Genomic DNA, 18,253 nt, shown 5'->3' on the forward strand with positions numbered 1-18,253 from the left:
ACCTTATCCTTTACCTTACATCATTCACAAAAATTAACTTGAAATGGATCATAGATTTATATTAAATATAAGAGCTAAAACTCTTAGAAGAAAGCATGGGAAAATATCTTTGTCACCTTAGAGTAGGCAAGAAATGATTTCTTAAATAAGACATGCAAAGCCAAACTATAAAAGAAAAAAAAGATCAGTTGAACTCTACCCAAATTTAAAATGTTTGATCTTCAAAAGTGGCTCTTCAAAAGTCACTATTAACACAATTCCTGTTAAAATCCTAACAGTATTTTTTGTAGACATAAACAAGTTTATTCTAAAATTTATATGGAAAGATAAAGTAACTGGAAACAATTTTGTATAAGAATAACAAATTTGGAGGAGTCATACTACTTGATTTTAAGACTTAATGTATACTCCTAAACTCAAGACAATTTGGTAGTTATTACAATCCAGTTCATGAGCCTATACATGGAAGGCATAGCACAGTGCCTAGCACATGGTAGGCACTTTATATTTGTCGAATTATTTGCCTTGTAATTATTATCAGGATTTTGTTTTTGTCTTGTTAGCATTGTCTCATAACTACACACACACTCAATGCCTTTCTCTCATATATTTTCTCATTCTTAAAATAATATTATATCTTCTTTTACCTTATATTTTCTTTCCTGCTTCTCATTCTTTTAACCATTATGCCTTCAGCATATGCATTATACCCAGATATTGCTTTTGGGGATCAGGGGCTCTGTTATAGTGACAAGCACTATGCTGCTCTGTATTTGTTAGGTCGGGGTGATGTGTGCTAACCAGCTTACTAGCCTATAAATTTGTCGTTCCTCCCATGTCACACTAAATGAGATTGTGAATTATTTTTTAATGAAAGTTTATCAGTTTCTTACAAAAATTAAGGTTTTTAAATAGAAAAAAGGTCTGGTTTTAAATTTAAACTGTGGAAGTGACCTTGAAAATATGATTAGTTATAATTATGTGCTTTATATTTTTCCGGTAAGTTAAGACATTTATGCATATTAATACTGGTGACCTCTAGGTTGGAGAAACTTTATTCTAGCAGAAGTTTTTTGTTTTTTTAAAACTGCCAATTGTTTCCTTAAATGTAGCAGATGCTAAACAGGCTGATATTTTTTTCTTTCTAATTGTGTTTTATAATAAAGCAGCTCTTTTAACATGATCTAGCAGCCTGTGTTAACTATTAGTGAATTTTAGGATTACCCAAATTCATTTTGTGAGCCATTTTGTTCTGTTTTGCAGCTTGGTGAAATTTTGGATGAAGCCATTAAATTAATTGCTTGCCATCATGAGCAGAAGTAAGCGTGACAGCAATTTTTATAGTGTAGAGATTGGTGATTCTACATTCACAGTCCTGAAACGATATCAGAATTTAAAACCTATAGGCTCAGGAGCTCAAGGAATAGTATGGTAAGTTTTTACTTTCAGAAATTAGGCAAAAGATTATTAACTGCTGTTATTTTCTCCTCTCATAATATAGATATCTTGGTGTAAATATTTAATTTGTCTCAAGAAATTCAATTAAAACTATAAAATTTAAGTTAAAGCTATAACAGTGAGTTGTTTTGTTCAGGGATTAATGGTGTTTCGTATTTTTATTCACAAAACAAATCTATAAGTCAGTACTGCCATCTTTAAGTATAAATTATGATTAAATACTTGGTCATAAGCCATGTAGAGACAGATATATGTATCAAGAAAGAATAAGTGACATGCTTGTTAATTCTATGTCTATATCCATTCCCATAGTTAGTTGTTTAATAAGAAGCTTCACTTAATTCATCACTTTCACACTGTAATGAAACTCTGGAATTTCAGAAATCTTATTTTACACTGGAGAATCAAGTCAGCTATATCATCTGTGTTTAAAACTCATAAGTATCTTTAAAATTGATTTACAAACTAATTCCTACAAAAGGCCTTTATTACTTCTTCTTGAACCAGATTTGTTTAGGAATTTATTGAAAAGTTTATATGTTTACGACCCTGTAGTTCTCCCAGGTTCCAGAAAAACTCTTGCAATGTATACAAAGAGAAATACATAGGGCTCTTCTTTCCAGCACCATTTATAATTGTTTTTTGAATTTCTTATTACAGTGCAGCTTATGATGCCATTCTTGAAAGAAATGTTGCAATCAAGAAGCTAAGCCGGCCATTTCAGAATCAGACTCATGCTAAGCGGGCTTACAGAGAACTAGTTCTTATGAAATGTGTTAATCACAAAAATGTAAGTGAACATTTTAGAAAATTTCTTAAGTATAGATGAAATAAAGATTTGTTCATAACTACAAGAATAGCAAAAACTTTTAAAATATTAGGTGCTTTAAATTGTTCTTCTGGATTGAAATATTGTTTAAGAGGTTTATATATCTACAGTATGAATTTTTTTCTCAACTTCATTAAATTATATCAAAAGAAAAATGGCTCCTGAAATTTAAATTGTATAATTTTCTGACATTAAATGTGCAAGAAGACTTTTAAAGAGGTAGATGTTTTTAAAGAACTTTATTTTTGGCTTCATCTCATCTTCTACTTTTTGTTTTCTGTCTGGCTGACATTTCAGAAAACTGGAGCCTTAGTATAGAGATTGTTTCTATTATACTTTGACACCAGAACTTTAATAATATTGGATATAAGTTCAAATCATTTCTCCCTACTCTACTTTCTTCTCTCTAAGTAGTGCCAATACTCACTGGTCATTTTATGTTGAGGATAGCCAGTGGTTATAAAGAAGCTTAGCAGAAACTTTAAAAAATATTTAGATGAAATTAGAAAAACATTCTGATTCTACTTCCTAATGATTATAAAGACTTAAACTTATAACTTTCACTCATTTTGAGAGTTGTTAAACTTTTTAAAGCTTGCATTAAGCATACTGATAGTTCTATGATTATTTTAATGGAACGATGACTCCAGATTGAGAAGAAATAAACTGGGAGTGAATTGTGCAAGGGACAGTTTTATGAAGTGCTAAACTGAAAGTATCTGACTGGAGACATTTTGTAGTGTTTGTATAAAGAAGTTTATAAAATATAATGAGCTCAGTACTTTCTGGTTGCTGATAATTTAACTATGTGCAAACCTCTGTGTATTGAAATTACTATATTAGTCATGAGGGGAAATATTTATGGAAGTTAGGGATTAGGCTCCATATTTGGGGAGCTTACAGGGTTATCTTGAAGACAAAACAAATACATAAAGAGGTAATTATCAAATGTGATAAAGCAATAGCAGTTTAATTGTCAAATCATGGTGGATGAAAAATAAGTGCTGAGAGAAGATTGTGCTTCAAGCCTTAATGAAATGGAAAATCTTTGGGGAAGAGTAAACCTACACTAATTCTTAAAGATGGGGTAAAAATTGGAGTATTTAAGGAAGAAGGCCTCCCAGAAAGGAAAAGTAGCATTAAAAAAAAGCTCAGAGATAAAGATTAAAGTCAGCTAGTGATGGGGAGGAAGTCGTGTTTGCCAATATTGTTCTAGGTGGGAACCAGATGTATTGCTTGTCAGGGTTTTGCTGGTAGTCTCCTGCGCTCAGAGCTACTCGTGCCCCTTGTAGCCTGTTTTTGTGGCAGTGGTGGTGATGGTATTGCCTTAGTTTCACATTAAGATGACCGATAGCTTCCTACATCCTGAGCCTGGGTGACTGCAAAGAAAGATGGTTCCATCAACTAAATGGAGGGCATGGAAAGTTTGTTTCTCATGATTAACCCTCTAGTGGGGGTGGCACAGATCCATCCAGGCAATAACCTTGCCACCTAGAAGGATGTTGGCACAGAGTAGGTGCTCAAAATATTTGTTCAGTGAATGAATATAAAAGTAAATATAAGGAAAGGAGGAATGGCAAAGGAATTTTTTACTCCATGATGTATGTTTTTGTAATGTCTTGCCTTTTCTACATTTTCATGTTCTGCACAGATCTTTATTGGTCTAAACTTCTCTGGTTTTTCCCACTCTCTTCTTTTTTATTCTTTATTGTGGTAAAATACACATAACATAAAATGTACTATCTTAACCAATTTTTAAGTGTACAGTACAGTGATATTAAGTACATTCCTATTACTGTGCATTTCCCACTCTTTTCATAGATGATTTTAAGTTTTTCAACTTACTCGCTTATCATTAAACACACTTTGATATCTCACCTAGCACACAATACTGCATGTCTGATCGAACCCTCTGAGAGGAACTGAAGTATGTCATCTTCTCTTAACTGTGGACGTTATAATCCTGTTTGGAAATCATTGTCTAAGCAAGTTATTCTTTGTCACTGCCCTGCTAATAAGTCACATCTCTCCCATCCTTTTTTCTTTTGGTTTTGAAGAACAAGTATATAGTACTTTCTATTTCTTTCTATTAAATTTCACATGTGAATTTGTTTCTTCTTACTGGACTGTTAGGGGTTGTTTTTTTCTTCTTTGCTCTGACTTTTCATTTGTTGGCTTCACTTCCTTGTTTTTCTCAGGATGCCTTCATAATATCTGGATTAGTTCATTAGCAGCCTTTGGGTATACTGTAAAAATTATCCAGCTCTTCCCAGTTCTTCATTTTATTCACATTAATGTTCTTATTAGAGACATTTTTAAAAAATACCTTCTTGAAATCTTCATGTGCTATATCTGGTTGCATTTCTCTGAGTTATTGCTGTTGTTCTTTATTGTTATTGTTTTTATTCATAGAAGAAAATTAAGTTTCTCAATGAATTTTTACCTGAACCTAGTAATTGTTATTTCTTTCAAAGTAGTTATATGCCACCCAATCAGTCTTTGACTTTTGTCTGTCTAGTCTATGATCGATAGAATTTTTTTATTATTCTTTTTGAAAAATAAGACAGCTGTTTCACTCTTTTTTTATAAGAGCTTTATCGAGATACAGTTTATACAGCATACTACTCTTCCATTTAATTTGTACAAGTCAGTGGTTTTTAATATATTCAGAGATATATGTGACCATCACCTGGTGAGTTCTAGAACATTTTCATCACCTCAAAAAGATATCCTGTATCATATAGCTCTCATTCCTCATTTCTATTTCCCTCAGCCCTAAGCAACCACTAGTCTCCTTTCTGTCTCTTTGTGCCTTTCATCTTAACATTTCTCTTCTACTCTAGGATTTCTCAGATATTAATGAGAACAGTTTTACTGTTTCTCTTAAGTCTCCAAGTGTGCAGTTTAACTGGTTAGGAAACTTGGTTTCATTTAGAGCAGCTAGATGCTTTCTTATTATCACTGCTTCTATTTTAAAAAATAAATGTTTTACCCTTTCTGGTCTGAAAATTACTATTCTGAATGTATTCACTGAACAAATATTTGAATGCCTTCTATAAGCAAAGTTTTATGCTTAGATGAATAACATAGATTCTGCCATAATGAAGTTTATGTCTAGAAGAATATTCCCATCCCTAAGTATAATTTTCGGCAAACATTTTAAAAATGTGTGTCAGGTATCTTCCTCTTTGCCAGGACTGTAAAAGGGAACAAGGCACAATTGTTTCTAACAATGATCCTAGTGTGGTTGGGACAAGGGTATTGTGAAAATTAGATTATAGTATAGTGTGTTAAATGCCATAATAGCATATAAGATACTGTGGAGAAAAAGTAGAGAAAATATTCAGCTCTGTCAAGGACTAGGGGTTGTCATACTCTACCAAAGAGGTCTATCTTGAAGGGATAACTAAGTTCAGTAGGTAAGTGACAAACATAGGAAACAGTATATTTAAAGGCATTGAGAGTTTTTAAAAATTTAATTTTAGTATGACTTAATTATCAAGTTTAATAAAGGGCTTATTAAGAGGTGAAGTGCGTTGATGTCCTGTCATTGAAGACTTTGAATATTCTGCAGGGGAGTTTTGGAATTTATTTGTTGGCATTAAGTTTTCGAAGAGGTGAATAATATGATCAGATCTTTCTTTTACCATATTATAGGCAATAAAATGGTAGCTAGATTTACAGAAAACCATTCTTAGGGAAACTAGTGTTAGAAGTCATAGCATAAACATTTGAGATGAGATGTTAGAATCTCCAACCTATATAAGTAGCACAGGGAATAGGAAGTATAGATTGAAGTTCAGATTGACAGTAGAATGGATAACATTTTTTAAAATATTTATTACAGTACAAATGCTGAAAAAGGAGTAAAAAAATCACTCTGAGTCTTCTGTTGTAAAAGAAAAGGCACTCTGAAAAACTAAGGCCTTTGGGTACAAATGATGAGTTCAATTTTATCTTATTTGTGAGACTTCCTTTTGAAGTGGCAATGAATATGTATATCTGAGACTTATAAGCAAGGACTTTTAATTCATATTTGCAAATTATCCACATAGAGATGTTTAGAGAAGAAGACACCCAGGGAAAGGCTACAGATATAGCAAAGAGAATAATTAAAGACAGAATAGTCAGAAAGAAGACATATCTGTTGGATAGACCAGTGGAATAGACTGGGAATGAGGGAAACTGGGAAAGTGTGCAGTATTATGAAAAACCGCAAGAGGAAGTGCTGAGATAATATAAAGATATTGAGTTGGATAAGAGTGGGCAGAAGGTATTTTACATTTGCCTTCCAATTATGTAGAGGATGTAGGTTCTTGATATTAAGCCTTTATTAGCAGAATGGATTACATAGAGCTCTTCTGTTGATATAATTTTTTAAGGCTTTTTTTTTTTTAGCAGTTTTAAGCCTCAGCAAAATTGAGAAGAAGGTACAGAAATTTCCCATATACCCCCTGCCCCCACTCATGCATAGCCTCCCCCATTGTGAACATCCCCCACCAAAGTGGTGCATTTGTTACACCTGCACTGACACATCCATATCATCCAAAGTCCACAGTTTGCATTTGAATTCACTCTTGGTGTGTATATTCTGTGGGTTTGGACAAATGTATAATGACATTATCTACTATTACAGTATCACACAGAATAGTATTTCCAGTGTCCTAAAGATCCTCTGTGCTCTGATTCCCTCCCTATCCCCATCACTTGGCCATAAAGTTTTAATATGTAAAAGAGATTACTTGAGCTTAGAACATAAGATTTGAAACATTTTAAACTAATGGTGGATTTTTTTAGCCCATGTATTCGCAGTACCCGAATAAAAGTAATATGAAGTAGTTTCTAATTTTTCATCCTCTTTGCTTTTGCCACAGATAATTGGCCTGTTGAATGTTTTCACACCACAGAAATCCCTAGAAGAATTTCAAGATGTGTAAGTGTGATAATTAAAATTTTATTATGTTAGTACATTATTCTTAGATTGTTGCTGTACACTTTAGCTGTCATCTTTTTTCACCCATGAAGTTACATAGTCATGGAGCTCATGGATGCAAATCTTTGCCAAGTGATTCAGATGGAACTAGATCATGAAAGAATGTCCTACCTTCTCTATCAGATGCTGTGTGGAATCAAGCACCTTCACTCTGCTGGAATTATTCATCGGGTTAGTAGAAAATACTATCATCATAATTTTTTTTAATGATTGAGGTGGTATTCACATAACAACATTAACCATTTTAAAGTGTACAATTCAGTAACATTTAGAATATTCACAACATGGGCAACCACCACCAATATCAAATTTCAGAATATTTTCATTGCCTCAAAAGATAACCTCATACCCATTAAGCAGTCACTCCCCATTCTCCCTCTGACCTAAGCCCCTTGCATCATACTGGTCTGCTTTCTGTGTGTGTGGATTTACCTATTCTGGATATTTCACATAAATGAAATCATACAATATGTAGCCTTTTGTGTCTCACTTCTTTAACTTAGAATAATGTTCTCAAATTCAACCATGTTGTAACATGTATCAATAGTTAGTTCTTATGACTGAAAATACTCTATTGTATGTATTTACCATATTTTGTTTATCCATTTGTCTGTTGATAGACTCTTGGGTTATTTCTACCTGTTAGCTTTTATAGGTAGTGTTGCTATGACCATTCATGTACAGGTGTTTGTTTGAGTTCCTGTTTTAAATTCTTTTGGGTATCTACCGTGGAGTGGAATTGCTGGTTCATATGGTAATTACATATTTAACTTTTTGAGGAACCACCAAATAGTTTTTCATAGGGGCTATGCCATTTTACATTCCCAGTAGCAATTTATGACTGAGAATCCAATTTCTCTAAATCTTTGCCAGTATGTATTGACTTTTTTATTCCAGCCATCCTAGTGAATATGAAATGGTTTCTCATTGTGGTTTTCATTTGCATTTCCCTAATGACTAATGATGTTGAGCATCTTTTCATATGCATGTTGGCTGTTTGCATATCTTCTTGGGAGAAATTTTTATTCAAGTCTTTGGTCCATATTTAATTAGGTTGTTTTTTTGTTGTTGAGTTATAAATGTTCTTTATATATTTAAGGTGCTGGAACTTTATATTTGTGATTTGTAAATATTTTCTTCTATTTTGTATCTTATTTTTTTCTTTTACTTGTTAGCCTTTATACAAAAGTTTTTCATTTTCATGAAATACAATTTATTTTTTCTTTGGTTGCTTGTGCTTTTACTGTCATATCTAAGAATCCGTTGTCAAATCCAAGGTCATTAAGATGTTGTGTTTTTTTCAGAATTTTATAGTTTTAGCTCTTATGTTTATGTCCTTGACCCATTTTTAATTTTTGTATGTAGTGTAAGGTAATGATCTAACTTCATTCTTTTGCTTGTGGAAATCCAGTTGTCCCAGCACCATTTTATTAAAGAGACTGTTGTTTCCCAATTGAATGGTCTTGGCCCCCTTGTTAAAAATCAATTGGCCATAGATGTATTGTTTTATTTTTGGACACTTAGTTCTATTCCATTGATCCATGTTTGTCCTTACACCACTACCACTGTATTTTTGATCACTGTAACTTCGTAGTAAGTTTTGAAATGGGAAAATGTGAGTCCTTCAACTTCATTCTTCTTTTTCAACATCATTTTGACTATTCAGGGCCCCTTGTGATTTTATATGAATCTGAGTATCAGCTTTTCCATTTTTTTTAAAGGCCATTTTTTATAAGGATTTCATTGAATCTGTAGATTGCTTAGGTAGTTTTGCCATCTTAACTATACTTAGTATTCCAATTCATGAACACAGGATGTCTTTCCAATTATTTAGGTTGTATTAGTCTGCTTGAGCCGCCGTAACAAAATACCGTAGACTGGGTGACTTAAACAACAGAAATTTATTTTCTCACAGTTTTGGAGGCTACAAGTCCACGATCGTGTGCCAGCAAATTCAGATTTTGGTGAGACCTCTCTTCCTGGCTTGCAGACAGTCACCTTCTCGCTATGTCTTCATTGGCGGAGTGGAGATGGGAGGGCGAGGGTGAGGTAGAGGACAAGCTCATGTTTGTCTTGGTATCTCTTCCTCTTACAAAGACACTAATTCTTTGGATTAGGATCCTGTCCTTATGATTTTATTTAACTTTAATTACCTCCATAATGGCCCTATTTCCAAATACAGCCACATTAGGGGTTAGGTCTTCAATGGTTGGGAGACACAAAATGCAGTCTATAACATAAATCTTTTTAAATTTTTTTCAGCAATATTTTATAGTTTTCAGTGTACACATCTTTCACCTCCTTTATTAAATTTTTTTCTTGGATATTTTATTCTTTTCAAAGTTAATTACAAATGGAATTGTTTTCTTAATTTCTTTTTCATATTGTTCATTGTTAGTGTATAGAAACAATTGATTTTTGCATGCTGTTGTTATATCATGCAGCTTTGCTCAACTTGTCCTAATAGGGATTTTGTTTGGATTTTTTTGTTATATAATTTTCTCTTTATAAGATCGTGTCATTTGCATAATAGTTTTACTTCTTCCTTTCCAATTTGGGTGCCTTTTGGTTTTTTTTTGCCTAGTTGCTCTAGCTAAAACCTCCTGTAAAATGTTGAATAGAAGTGGCAAAAGTGGGCATCTTTGTCTGATTCTTGATCTTAGGAGAAAGACTTCTAGTCTTTCGCCATTAAGTATGATATTAGCCATGGAGTTTTCATAAATGTTCTTATCTATTTGAAGAAGTTCCATTTTGCATTGGAGTTAGTCACAGTGTACTGAGGGTACAGACTTCACAAAACTGCCTTCAATTCAGATACCAACCACAAGGTTTCTAAGACTATCTTCACTTCAGATCTGCAAATTTGGGGCTTCCACAACCACTGCAAATTTGGGGCTTCCACAACCACTCTTAGGTTCAATAATTCACTAGCATGACTCACAGAACTCTGAAAAGTACTATACTTATGATTACAGTTTTATTGCAGCAAAAGAATACAAGTTAGAACCAACTAAAGGGGGAGATGCATAGGGCAGAATCTGAGAAAAGTCCAAACATGGCGATTTTAGTCAGTCATTCTCTCTTCCCAGCTACAAAGTATAAAAATACAGAGTATTGCCAACCAGGAAAGCTCACCCAAGCCTTTGGTATCCAAAACTTTTCTTGCTGCTCAGTCACATACTCCCTGCCTGGCCTTTAGTCTCCAACTCTTCCTAAGGTTTATAACCAGTACAATTTGCTAGTAAAGCTATTTGGTCCTGAGCTTTTCTTTTTTGTGAGATTTGATTACTGATTCACTCTCTTCACTTCTTATGGAAATGTTCAGATTTTCTGTTTCTTGAGTCAGATTTGGTAATATCGTGTGTTTCCAGGAACTTGTTCATTTTATCTAAGTTATCTAATTTGTTGGTGTACAGTTGCTCATAGTATTCTTTTATACTCCATTTTGTTTCCATAAAGTCAGTAGTAATGTCCCCACTTCGCTTATGATATTAGTAATTTACATCTTCCATTTTTTTCCTTAGTCTAGGTAAAGGTTTTTCAATTTTGTTGCTCTTTTTGAAGAACCAACTTTTGATTTTGTTGATTTTCTCTATTTTTCTGATCTGTAATTTTGTTATTCTCTACTTTATTATTTTCTGGCACCTTCTTGCTTTGGGATTAGTTTGCTCTTTCTAATTTCTTAAGGTCGAATATTAGGTTATTGATTTAAGGGGTTTTTTTTGTCATTGTTGTTGTTTTTAATATGGGTGTTAAAAGCTATAAAATTGCCCCTGAGCTCTGATTTTCAGCATTCCATCAATTTTGGTATGTTGTGTTTTCATTTTCATTGATTTTGAAGTATTGCTAATTTCCCTTGTGAATTGTTTTTTGACCCATTAAGAGTATGTTAATTTACATAAGTCTAGGAATTTTCCACTTTTCTATTTTCTTGATTTCTAGTTCATTCCATTGGATAAGAGAAGACACTTTGTATGAGTTCAGTGTTTTAAATGTTTTGAGACTTGTCCTGTGGCCTAACGTATAGTCTGTCCTGAATAATGTTTCCATGTGTACTTGAGAAAAATATGTATTCTGCTATTTTTGGAGAGAATATTTTACATATGTCTGTTATGTCTAGTTGGTTTATAGTGTTGTCACATTCTCTATTTCTTTTTTGATCTTCTGTCTACTTGTTTTGTCCATTAATGAAAGTAAAGTATAGAAATCTTCAACTATTATTATATAATTGTCAATTTCTCCCTTCAGTTATGTCAGTTTTTGCCTCATGTATTCTGGGGCTTTGTTATGTATGTATACATATATTCTTGCTGGATTGACCCATTTACCAATACATATTGTCCTTTGTCCCACGTAACAGTTTTTGACTTATGTCTGTTTTGCCTGATATTAGTATAACTATTCTACCTCTCTTTTGATTTTATTTGGATACAACATCTTTTTCCCATTTTTCAATTTCAGCTTATTTGTGCCTTTGAATCTGAAGGGAGTCTCTAGTAGATAGCCTACAGTAGGATCAAGTTTCTTTTATCCCTCTGCCATTCTCTGGCTGTTAGTTGGAGAGTTTACTTCATCAGCATGTAAAATAATTACTGATAAGGAATAAGTTACTTGGCCATTGTACTATTTGTTTTCTGTATCACATCTTTTTGTTCCTTACTTCCTTCATTACTGCTTTTTTGTGTAATTACTTTTTTGTTACTTACCATTTAATTCTTTTCTCATTTCCTTTTCTGTGTTATTTTTCAATTTTTTTCTTAAAGATTACCTTGGGGTTTACAATTAACCTATTCAATTTATAACAATTTATTTTGAATTATTACCACTTTAATAGTATATAAGAATTCTGGTCTGTGGCCATGCCACCTTGAACAAGCTCGATCCCATCTGATCTCGGAAGCTAAGCAAAGTTAGGCCTGGTTAGTACTTGAATGGGAGACCACCTAGGAATACCAGGTGCTGTAGACACCTGGTAAAAAATAAAAAATAAGGGATTGTAGCTGACAAGGTCCTTGCAATCTTTGAAGTCAACCAAGGATTGCCTCATCTAAAAAAAAAAAAGAATTCTGCTCCTATACAGTCTCTTTTCCCCTTTATATTATTGTCACAGATTACATATTCATACATGGTGTGCCTATGAAGATAGACTTATAATTACTGTTTACTGCATTTGTCTTTTAAACCATATTGGAAAATAGAAACTTAGAATACAGTAATACTGGCATTTGCATTTACCTTTACTAGTATTCTTTATTTCTTTATATAACTTCAGGTTACTGTCCAGTGTTCTTTTATTTCTACCTGGAGGACTCTAGCATTTCTTATAGGATAGGTGTACTAATGACAGTCTCCCTTAGCTTTTATTTATCTCAAAATATCTTAATTTCTGCTTCATTGTTGAAGGATAGTTTTTCTGGATATAGAATTTTTGTTTGGCATGTTTTTCTTTCAGTGTTTTAAATGTGTCATTTCACTGCCTTTGGCCTCCATGATTTTTTTTTTTTTATACTAGCTGTTAATATCATTGAGGATCGCTTATAAGTGACAAGTTGTATCTCTGTCAATGCTCTCAGAATTCTTTTGTTTTTGGCTTTTAATGGTTTGATTTTAATGAGTTTGCAGATTTTTTTGCTTTTAGCCTTGTAATTTATTGATCAGTTTGGATGTGTAGATGAATGCCTTTCATTAAATTTTGAAAGTTTTCATTATTTTAAAAAATATTTTTCTGCCTGTTTTTCTCTCCTTTAAGGACTCCTATTGTGTGTATGTTATGTAATAGCATTTCATGTCCTGTTTTCCTCAACCTTAATGTTTTGTCCCAGGCATAGTGGGTTCTTCATTTTCCTTACAATGTTTTAAAGAAATACCCTCTCTCTAGTCCAGGACCAGTGTCCCACACTAAGAATGCAGGCTGCTTTCTTCAAGACCCGCTTCCCAGCCATGGAAATGGGTAGAGCAAGGACTAATAAAACCACTGTAAATCTTTTCTGTTGTTTTATTTTGTTTGTTTTGTTTTTAGAGCCAAAAGGAAAGTTTGTTAGGAAAGGGATAACACTCCAGATTGTGGTCTCCTCGCAGAGGCAGAGAGAGAGACAGTGACTATAGAGAGAGACAAGGACAGTGAGTAAGACAGAGTAAAGGCACTGAGAGAGGCCCTGAGTGTTCAGGGAATTCAGTTTATATGTCATTCTTTAGTTCCCCTTTCCTTTGATATGGACATATAGTGAAGAAGGGGAAGAGTTTGTAGTGCTAAAAGCCTGCTGGCTGGCTGGTACTTCCCAGCCTTTTATCCTTAGGTTCTCCACGGTTTTAGCCATGGGGAATGACTGTTGGTTCCTATTTCCTCTTCACTGGTATGGGGAATGGGTTGTTAGCAATCCTAGCAGAAATCTTCCTTTGTTCTAAAGGTGTCCTCCTGGCCTGGCTACAGGGCTGATCAGCATATTGCAGTCTCTGAATGTAGCTTGATTAACATTTTAATTCTCTTGCCTCCCACCTACTTAATTCCCCCCTCAGAGATTTTATTCCTTTATTCTTAAAGGGATGTTGAGAGATGAAGGTCTGTCTTCTGTAACTTCTTCAAAACTGAGAAAAGGCTGTAGACCCTGCCCACTAGGGAACAAAAATCTCTAGAAGCCTATCATAAGGGCCCTGAAGCAGAGAACATGAGGTTTTCCAGCATGCAGAAGTGGTAGGAAACCTTGCAGCCTAGAACTTAGCAAAAAGATTGAAAAGACGAAAGTCAAAATTAATAGTAGAGGTAATTGACAGTAAAGTTACATTTTCATGGCAGTTTGTTAATTCAAGGTGAAGATATCTAGTGAAAGGAAATTGAATCATTTTGAAGAGAATAGTGGCAGAGACACCGGGCTAAAAGAATAATTATTCAGAAAAGTCCCCTGATTCCTTGGGATTTGTGGACTTATCTATTTTTGGAACAAAAGCTTACAATCTTCCACAAGTTCATATGAATAGGTTGCACTTACTGTTTCATTTTCTGGAGGAAACTATAAGGGCTCATAAGAGACTGGTTTAATCCAAGACAGATATACCCAGCTGTTGATTCCTTGTAATTTGACAGCAGTTGCAAAACTTAACAAAACTTGATAGGGCTCTTTCTGTTTGAGTTGAGGGCTGACTTTCAATAGATCACAGGGAAGGAGCTGCTCTACTCTACTGGAAACCCTGAAATAGAAGCCAGTCATCTATGAATGGTTTAACACCAGGTTCCCCACAAATGTGTATTGTGTGATGGGCAAGAGGGCTGCCCCCTTTTTTGGCTGTGCCCCATTTCCTGGAATGAAGGGCTTTCTACACCAGACCCTGGTCCTGACATGTGGTGAGAAATTTTACTGCTAGTCCAGAAGAGGAATTTTCCACTTAAATAGCTGACCTTGGAATCAGCTCTTTGTTCTGCTTCTGTAGACATACTTGCTACATGGGCCAAAGAGCAGAGTGATCTGGAGATCAGCTGAAGACTCACCATCCCCTTTGATTGTTCTGTCTAGATAACAGATGTATTGCCTAATTTCCTTTCTGAAGATCTCATACTCTGTAACTGCCCATACCGCATAGCTACTCCTACAGTCTGTAACTGTCTGAGGACAAATTAACCAATCGGCCCATGCCAAATAAATCCTACAAAAGCAAAATTGCCCCTGAGCTCGGCACCCAGATCTTCTGGGACCGCCGGCGTAATAAACATGAGTTCTCCAACTCTCCGAGTGGTGCTTGGTTTCTCACCGGTCTGATTTTGCAACATTTCTGCAACAGTCCCAGTCTTACAATGGGAAAAGTAAGTTATCTTACGTTATTTTAGGCTGGCTATTTTTCCTGTCACTGTGCCGTTAGCATTGGAGAGGCCCATGGGATGGGTCAGGACAGAGTAGGTAGCCCTAGTATCTAGTAAAAGGTCAGTTTTCCTCCCTGCCATGTCTAGGGTGACCTGAGACTCGCCTGTTGTGATTGCAATGATTTCTCTAGAACAAGCCGGCAAGTTGCTTGGGCCTCTGTTGTTGCAGGAGAGCAGCTCTCTCATGAGAGGCTTGCTATAAGGGGAGAGGGCTTCTCATGAGACGCTTGCTATAAAGGGAGAGGGCTTATGAGGTTCACCGCTCCCCAGCTTTCCAGGGCTAGATGGATACTCGCTCTTCTAGTACCCTTCTTTCTTGCAGTTAGCGCATTTATTATACCCAGTCCCAACGATGCCAGCCATGACCAACCAAGGTTGAGGGTCTCCAGTCCTGAAAGAGTTGTTTTGTTTTTTGTTTTTGCCTCGGGTCACCTCGAGATGGTGGTCCCTGTATTATGGCAGATAAAATTTGCGCCTTTTTGCGCTCTGCTTCTTTCTCTGCCCATTCCCAGTTTTTGGACATCTTAAAGATCTCTGGCACCAAGGCAGCCTACAGGGTTGAGGTCTAGGCCCCATCTTTTGGAGCTTCCTTTATAATATTGGGCACAGCCTGAGTTATGAAATGTATAGCCAGGAGTGTCTGGCCCTCAGACTTTGGGCCAATGTTAGTATATTCTCTAAAAGCCTCAGAAAACTGGTTAAGGCAACATAAAACACAAAATTACTTTGATGAAGCACAGAATCCTTGTTTTCTACTCAGAAAACTTTTCCATAACATCAGCAGCAGAACAATAGTCTAAGAAACATTAAAAGCAACTCTAGCTTACTTTTGACATTTAAATTTCCAGCCTTGTTTAGCTTAATCACATAAAATTTCCTCTCAGGATTTCTCTTCACAAACCTACAACTTCCCTTATTCCTTCAGTTTGCCTCTTTTCACTCATTCAGAAATAACCGACTTTAAGACAAACACCTTTCCTTCAGTTTCCTTCAAAATATATGTCCTTACTTTATACCTTCTGTTAGCAAAAACATACATTTTCCTTTCTATCATAATTAGAATTCTTAACTCTATCATATTATATATATATAATACTGACAAATACAGATCAGAGGTCATGCACATTATTTCCCCATCGTCAGTATTTGTAACTTCCCTGAGGGTGCATATTTCATTTTCTCTGGGGGCGATGAAGTAGATGAGGTTACCAGAGAACTCAATTTCCCCTGAGTGTGAGGGTAAAGGGGGAGAAGAAAATTCCTGATTATGTTGAGATCTCCTGGAAGGCGCTCCTGTGATTGGGCCATCTAGTAAATCTGGGTCTTGGTAAAGATGCATAGAAGCTCGTACATAGGGAACTTCTTCCCACTTTTCTCTTTCTTGCAAAATAGATCTAATTGTGGGAGAGTATGTAGTTTAGGGAACCATTTATAGACCAAACTTCTTGATCCCCCTCCCATCATTAGTTTGGAAGGAGGAGGGGCCTCTCTGGGTCCTCACTGCTGACAGCTGGGCGTGGGGCTGCAAGCTGGAAAGTGCCTGTGCCGCTGTAGAAGAAGGAGAAAATATATTCTTCCCTTAGGGGAAATTAAACCTGGGTACCCTGAACCTTAACCCTTAAGATACCTGAGAACACAATCCTAGCTGAACCTGAATCTGAAAGCACAGAGCTCCAGAGGCTCTGTGGCGAAGTGCTGCCTGGAAAGGCAGAAGGTGGGGGAATGGTAGCACGTGTCTGGCCCACTACTGCTAGGAGTGTGCACAGGGATTTACCTGTGGCTCCTACAACCAGAATGTAGGCGGTGGGTCCTGGGCTCCCCATTGTCAGAGGGGGAATGACAGCACCAGTCTGGGTTGGCCGCTGCCCTGAGCATTTGCAGGGATTTACCTGTGGCTCCAAGGGAGAGAAACAGAGACACACAGAAATTCAGGGATAGCAACAGAAGGCTAGCTTTTCGGGGTGGGGGGGGCATATTTCCTTGAAGTCCTGCACTGTAGGGGATGCAGGCCAGGGAACCCGATGCATTCGGGGCACTCAGCTCTGAACTGTTTGGACCCTCTCTGAAATTGCTCTGGAGTCCTGGAACTAATTCAGAAATGAGGACAGGATAGATTGGGACGAGTTAGAAAAGTTCAGTGGAGCTGCTACCGCGACCCAGCCTCTTCCCCATTAGAGTTCCTGCTGGAGGAACAGGGAAGGAGGGAAAGGCTAAAGGGCAAGATCTGGAGTATGCCCCCGCATGCTTCTGTAGCCCACTGCTTCCCGGGTTGCAAGACCCCAGCCAAAATGAAAGCAAGGGGCCAAGAGGAGGGAACAGAAGATTCCCACAGAGGCTTACCCATCCTGTTGTGGCCGAAAGGTGCTGCACAGTCTTTTAATTTGGAATTTGGACAGGGTCCCTCAGTAGGTCTTCTCTGCAATTCCGCTGGTGACACCGAGTCAGGGAAGTTAGAGGAAGAAAAGTAAGAAAAGTAGACAGGACCAGTGGACTCCTGCTCCATTAGATGACAAGTCTCTCACCAGCTTCTTAGAAACAGCATCAACCATTTGCCCAAGGCCAGTTGATCTTCACGGCATAGGGAAATGAATCCCAGCCACCCTCAGATGAGAAGAGCAATGGCGAACTTGGGTGGGATGAGTTTATGTTCTTTGATCTTTTCATGGACAGGGCAAATTTTCCCAAGTTGCGGGGAGACCAAGCCCTGGACTGAGAGAAAAAGAAGGTCTTTAGGTGGAGAATGTAGAAAGGATTCAACACACATGCGAAAATTAGAGTCAAAAGGAAAGTTTACTAGAAAATAGGTAACACTCCACAGACAGAATGTGGTCTCCTCTCAGAGGCAGAGGGAGGGACAGTGAGAAGGACAGTGACAATAGATGAGGACAGTGAAAGAGAAAGAGTAAAGGAACTGAGAGGGACCTCTTTTTAAATTGCCTTTCTTGATTCTGTATTCACTTGGTTGTATACCTTTGACTATTTTCCATATTTCCAAAGTTTATTTTGATTATTTTTGCTCCGCTTTTTGGTGTTTCTGTGGAACTATCTACTCTGCCATTTTTACTGACATCACAGCCTTTTATCATATTCTTGGAACATGTATTTTGCTAATTTATATGGA

At 36.2% G+C, this 18,253-nt stretch overlaps 1 protein-coding gene and 1 pseudogene across 6 annotated transcripts in view; both read left to right on the forward strand.

Annotated features, from left to right (window-relative positions):
- Positions 1-18,253, forward strand: part of MAPK8 (mitogen-activated protein kinase 8) — a 93,452-nt gene that overhangs the window by 49,704 nt on the left and 25,495 nt on the right. For all 6 annotated transcript variants that reach the window (XM_039872334.1, XM_039872336.1, XM_039872333.1 and 3 more), the window contains 4 exons: positions 1,264-1,431; positions 2,119-2,248; positions 7,162-7,220; positions 7,313-7,451. In XM_039872334.1, coding sequence (XP_039728268.1) covers positions 1,310-1,431; positions 2,119-2,248; positions 7,162-7,220; positions 7,313-7,451 — 450 coding nt within the window. In that variant the 5' untranslated portion in view covers positions 1,264-1,309. The remainder of the gene's footprint in view (positions 1-1,263; positions 1,432-2,118; positions 2,249-7,161; positions 7,221-7,312; positions 7,452-18,253) is intronic.
- LOC120609786 (uncharacterized) lies at positions 12,130-12,248 on the forward strand (annotated as a pseudogene).

Source organism: Pteropus medius, unplaced genomic scaffold (genome assembly GCF_902729225.1).
Source record: "Pteropus medius unplaced genomic scaffold, Ma_sr-lr_union100, whole genome shotgun sequence".
Lineage (NCBI taxonomy): Eukaryota > Metazoa > Chordata > Mammalia > Chiroptera > Pteropodidae > Pteropus > Pteropus medius.